The sequence below is a fragment of the Anoplopoma fimbria genome, chromosome 9, assembly GCF_027596085.1.
Source record: "Anoplopoma fimbria isolate UVic2021 breed Golden Eagle Sablefish chromosome 9, Afim_UVic_2022, whole genome shotgun sequence".
In the NCBI taxonomy this organism is placed as follows: Eukaryota; Metazoa; Chordata; class Actinopteri; order Perciformes; family Anoplopomatidae; genus Anoplopoma; species Anoplopoma fimbria.
In genome coordinates this window covers 14,333,969-14,339,449 of record NC_072457.1, presented here as the reverse complement: position 1 = coordinate 14,339,449, position 5,481 = coordinate 14,333,969, and the positions used below count along the sequence as shown (strand labels likewise).

The window sequence follows — 5,481 nt, the reverse complement described above, 5'->3', positions numbered from 1 at the left end:
GTTTTAGGGGTCAAGTCTCCTCCAAAGGGTCACAAGATAAACTCTGAAGGGTCATGAGATGATAAATGGAGTAGAGAAGACACTATTGTTTTTCATTGTTTAGACTTTTCTCCAATCTTTACTTTTTTTTGGTGAAATATTAGATCATTTTACCATTTAAGTCCTTGAACAGTTATTTAAATAAAACCTTTTGAGAAGTTTAAAGGGCAAATGCTTAAAACTCTTTGACATCTGAAATAACCAGAATACTTTAAAAGGTCTGAAAGCCAAATATTGGGAATCACTGCAATCTTTAGCATGATGAAAGTATTGAGTAAAAAGTATAAAGTGGTGTGAAAGGGAAAAATTCAAGTACAGTACAAGTACCTCAGAATTGCAGTGTAGTACTTAACTAAATGTAGTTACTTTCTACCCCTTATCAAATGTATTAACTATTATTCAGTCGTTGTGAGGTTACTCAACTTCTAATGACCACAAGATGGTGCAGCTGAGTGCAGAGAGGACACACACACACTAACACACACACACACACACACACACACACACACACACACACACACACACACACACACACACACACACACACACACACACACACACACACACACACACACACACACACACACACCTTCCCTGCTACTGTTCACTTACACTAAACCTCCACTACTATTGACACAGTGACTCAGTGAGAAACTACGGTAACTTGTGAGGTGATTGGACTCGTGCCCATATGAGCCTTAATAAGGCTCCTTCCTTGAGACCATGATGTCTTTGTTCCTTGTGAACCTGCAGCAGCTGCGTCACTACAGGAATGAAACAAGATGACAGGGTGGAGTGGATTTATAAACCTCCTCCTAGGATCAGTGGTGTGCTGTAATCTGATATGTAGTTCAACTTCACAGTATCAAAAACACTACATTTATAATACAAAATACAAACTCATGAATATATAATTTAGCGTGCAGTTCCTTCTATTCAATGTTGAGAAACTAAGAATGAACTTAAGAGTTTTATCTACATATTGTGGCTTTTTTGTTGAACCTCATTTTCTTGCAACAACAACTGTGCTATTTGCATCATCCTACATTTGAGTAGCTTTATTTTTTGTCCTCACAAACTACAATAACATGCTTTTCAATCTAAATTCTTGCCTCTTGCCAGGAAAAAATCCAAATATATTGTTCTTCAACAGAGAAAGTTACAGTTTCTTAGAATGTGTTTTAATAATTTAACATTCGTATAATTGGAGAGAATCAAACACTGGAATCAAAGGTGTTTGTACAGATCCTGACAGAGCCTTAAAATAACAATACTATGGTTAGATACAGCATTCAGACAGAAAACACATCATTGATGATTGATTGAACTGGAACACCTGATTGGACTGGAGTCGTCGTTAATGACATTGGTCACACCTGTGATCGAGTTAAGGTAAGGTCTCTTAAACCGCGGCTGGATGCTGCTGCTCTCTATATATGACATGAGATGTTTGGCTGAGAGCCTCTGTGGGCTTTATTTGTAGTAACATAACTTCATTAATATGTATATGTCATAAAGAGACAAGCTGAGAAACCAGCTGAAAGTTCACACAGTAATTCAGTCTGTAGACCATAAAACGTTTCTTTATACTTCACTTTACATGCAAAGAGACTGTTTTAACATTTAATTTCTAACATTTTCTTCTGTTTGTTGGTATTAAAAGTGAAAAAATATATTTTTTAGAACATTTAACACTTTTTTGTTTTATCTTGAATGTTTATCTTAAAATATCTGTATATTTTTAAAGGTGTGTCATTTTTCTTCTATTTTGGCATCCTGGCATTAATATACTTTGTTGAATTGACAAAATGATGCGTCAGGATTAATGCTCATTTTGTGCTGTAAAAAGAAAAGTGATACAGTGCTTGTGAAGTAAGGACAGGTTAAAATATGTTAGACAGAGACAGAAATGATGGAAAGTCTGCAAGACATCAGCAGTGATCGTTGTAATGGACGAGAGGCTGCCGACAGATGAAGGCGGCTGTGGCATAGTGGAGAGCAAGGTAGTTCTCCAATCAGAGGGTCGGTGGTTCGATACCCGGCTTCGGCAGTCGATGTGTCCTTGGGCAAGACACTTAACCCCAAGTTGCTCCCGAAGGCTTGCCATCGGTGTGGACTGGATGTAAATGAATGTTAGTTATCTGATGGTGGCACCTTGCATGGTAGCCTGTCATCAGTGTGTGAATGGGTGAATGATATGTAATATATACTACTGATTGTAAGTCGCTTTGGATAAAAGCGTCTGCTAAATGACTGTAATGTAATGTAATGTAATGAAGACTTCCTCTTCTCCTCTGACTTCTGATTGAGTCCATGAAGGAGCTCAGTGAGTTAATGTCAGGAGATCAAAGGAGGAACAGACTGAACGTTTATGGGGAGAGGGGGAGCTCACATCTGGTGAATGCGTTACTGTTTGATAGATAAACAGTCAGACAGAACAAAGGAAGGTAAAATTAACGATGTGGTCAATGTCCGCATCAAAATGTACCTTAAACAGAGTATTTAACTGCATTTAATACTGTGTGAGGCCTTGAATCTAACCATTTCAGTTACGTTAAAGGGACATTTTGCCAGCTTCTATGTGAATGTCCAATCAGTGATGTCACTTTTGCTGTTGGAAACGTAGCTAGTTTGCAATACAAGCAGACGGAACAAAGAAGTTCTGTTTTGTTTTGCTTTTTAATTTAATTTCAGTGTTGTCCAGTCCAGGAGTTGTCTGTGTTTTTGTCTTACAAATTTTACTTCATGAAAGTTAATTGTTACTATTTTGGTTGCCTTAAAATGTCTTATTCAGCGTTTTGGTTGTACCGGTACTTAGCTGGGGCAGCCGTGGCGCAGTGGAGAGCTGTGTCCTTGGGCAGGACACTTAACCACAAGTTGCTCCCAAAGGCTTTGCCATCGGTGTGGACTGGATGTTGTATGAATGTTAGTTAGAGTCTGATGGTGGCACCTTGCATGGTAGCCCTGTCATCAGTGTGTGAATGGGTGAATGATATGTAATTATATGTAATATAAGCTTTGAGCTACTGATTGTAAGTCGCTTTGGATAAAAGCATCTGCTAAATGACTGTAATGTAATGTAATGTAGCTCCACCCTCTCCTGCCACTTCTGGTTGCAAAAAGCCAAGATGGTGACGGCTAAAAACCAAGATGTCAAACCTGAGGCTTTATGTTATGGTGACTACAGCCACTTCTTATAAACAGTCTGTGGAGGATGCTGGAAGATGCAGGATGCATGCAGGAAGAACAGCAGTTTTGGACGTAAATGACAGTAAATGGCTTAAAGGGAAACAATGTGTATCTTATTTGTTTGGTTTGTTTTTGTTTAGGCATTTTTCCTCTTCCATAAGAAAGATATTCTTCAGCCATTTGCCTTGATGACATAAGTCAAGCCACATGGCGGGAAGTTAAAAGGGAGGATCTCCTTGTGGTTGAGCGCAGCAGCTGATTGGTGGAAAGTCTGAGTCGAGCCTCCAAGAATGTGCATGTGCGTGTTGGGGTTATAATGTGGTTACCAGGCTCATTAAAGTCATTTAGAATAAATCCACTATGTGCAGACACGCAGATCCATCATCAGTGCTGGTTTACAATCTCTGTGATCTCCAGCTAAACTATGTTAAAGGCGGGAGTTCAGTTTGGACACGTCGGGTCGGGCCATAACAAAACACATCCCCTTCTTCCCAAAGAAACTACTGCCTAGGTTTTTCTCAATGAAGGTGTGTGTGTGTGTGTGTGTGTGTGTGTGTGTGTGTGTGTGTGTGTGTGTGTGTGTGTGTGTTGGGCGGGAATGGTGGGCGTGTCGCCGCATCTATGTATGAAAGCCATGTGCGAGATCTCGGAAGAGCCAGAAGAAGCAGCTTTACGCACAGCATCACTCGTAGTTTTCGGTAAGTTGGAGTCGATGTTTTGCCTTTCTGGTATGTTCTGTCGGTGAGGTGGACTGTAGTGCGGCCTCTTTACCTTCCACAGGAGGTTTTACATCTACTGCAGGATCAGGAGTTAAGATTTAATTGTGCCTTTTCAATGCGTAATAGTGACCAGCTTGGCGCAAAACCTTTAATAAGGCATTTATTTACTGTCAATTCAAAATACAAAAGATGTTTTTTTTATTTACCTGGGTGTATTTGGAGAAAATATGTGAATATATATTTCTATGAGCAGCTTTGAACTCTTTCTAAACACCGTTTTGTGCCCGTTGTCCTGATTTCTCCATCACCGAGACTCTGCTGAACCTCTTTTTTTTTTTATTTTTTTACATTTCAGATAAAACACATTCTGCTCCTAGAGAACATGTTTCTGCTGAGCACCGTCGCTCCCTGGCTGCTGCTGCTGCTCTTCCTCGGGCAGCAGGTCTCTCTGTCCTGCGGTGCGCGCAGTAAGAACCGAGGAGCGGACAAAGCGGTGACCTCCGGCCCCGTCAGAGGCCAGAGGAGCGGGAACAAGCTCGCAGTCAGCAACGGGAAGTTCTCCATCAGGGACACGATGCAGTGCACGTGGGGGTCGAGAGAGGTCCGGAGCACCGTCAGGCTGTCCGTGAAGTGCGAGGACCGGGAGACGCGCGTCCAGTGCGTCTACAACGGCAAACCGCAGAGGTGCCCGGGCTACCAGAACAACAACAAGGGCTACTGGAAACAGGTGGCCCGCGCGCTCAAAAGGCTGCAGGGCAATACGTGCAAGGACGAGCGCGTGCAGGTGAGGGCTGCCATGTGTAAGCGCGAGCCTCGGACCGCGCACTTCAAGCTTGACGTCTCCAGCTCCGTCGGGTCGGCTCAGTCCGGAGAACCGGAGGCCACCAAGAGTCTACCGGAGAGCTCTACCGGAGACTCTACCGGAGAGTCTACCGGAGACTCTACCGGAGACCGGAGACTCTACCGGAGAGTCTACCGGAGACTCTACCGGAGGCCACCAAGCCGCCGCCGCCTCGCTCCGTCTCCATCGCCGCGCCTCCGGCCGGACCGACCGCCTGCACGGTGCGCGCGGACCACCGGAAAACGGCGGAGGAGAACTGCAGCGGCTCGTGGGCGAGTGTGTGCAACTTCTTTCTGTCCATGCTGCAGAGTGAGGACTGTTAGCTTCAGATCACAGGAGGCGGAGGAGGAAGAGGAAGAGGAGGAGGAGGAGGAGGACACGGTCAGACTTATTTTCGCTGTGTTTGTTTTTTAATCATCAAGAGTCAGAGTTTCTCTACAGAGTGTGATTTTGTTAACATAAGTGAACTGAGTGATTTTCAGTTAACACAAACACCCATATGAAATGTTCTGAAACGCAGATGTGGATGTTATCAGGTGTTTTTCAAGTAATTTATCACCTGAGGTGAAAAGTAACTAAATGTTCTATACTTTGTACTTTAAGTACAATGTTGAGGAACTTTTACTTAACTTCTGTTCAATTGTTTTGCTCAAGTTAAATAGATACAAGATAAATGCAACATTTATCTACTTT

General features: G+C 42.8%; 1 protein-coding gene across 1 annotated transcript; it reads left to right on the top strand.

Annotated features, from left to right (window-relative positions):
- The first annotated feature begins 3,875 nt into the window (after positions 1 to 3,875).
- On the top strand, positions 3,876 to 5,138 carry LOC129096373 (fibroblast growth factor-binding protein 1-like). Its single transcript, XM_054605140.1, has 3 exons — positions 3,876 to 3,926; positions 4,303 to 4,827; positions 4,941 to 5,138. The coding sequence occupies exons 2-3, from the start codon at positions 4,330 to 4,332 to the stop codon at positions 5,109 to 5,111; spliced, it is 669 nt and encodes a 222-aa protein (XP_054461115.1). The 5' UTR covers positions 3,876 to 3,926; positions 4,303 to 4,329; the 3' UTR covers positions 5,112 to 5,138.
- Positions 5,139 to 5,481: the final 343 nt, after the last annotated feature.

Excerpts from the sequence above, each read along its gene's own strand:
- LOC129096373 (XM_054605140.1), top strand. The coding sequence starts at position 4,330 with ATGTTTCTGCTGAGCACCGTCGCTCCCTGGCTGCTGCTGCTGCTCTTC. Across the intron at positions 4,828-4,940 it reads CTCAGTCCGGAGAACCGGAG|GCCACCAAGCCGCCGCCGCC; the intron begins GCCACCAAGAGT and ends ACTCTACCGGAG.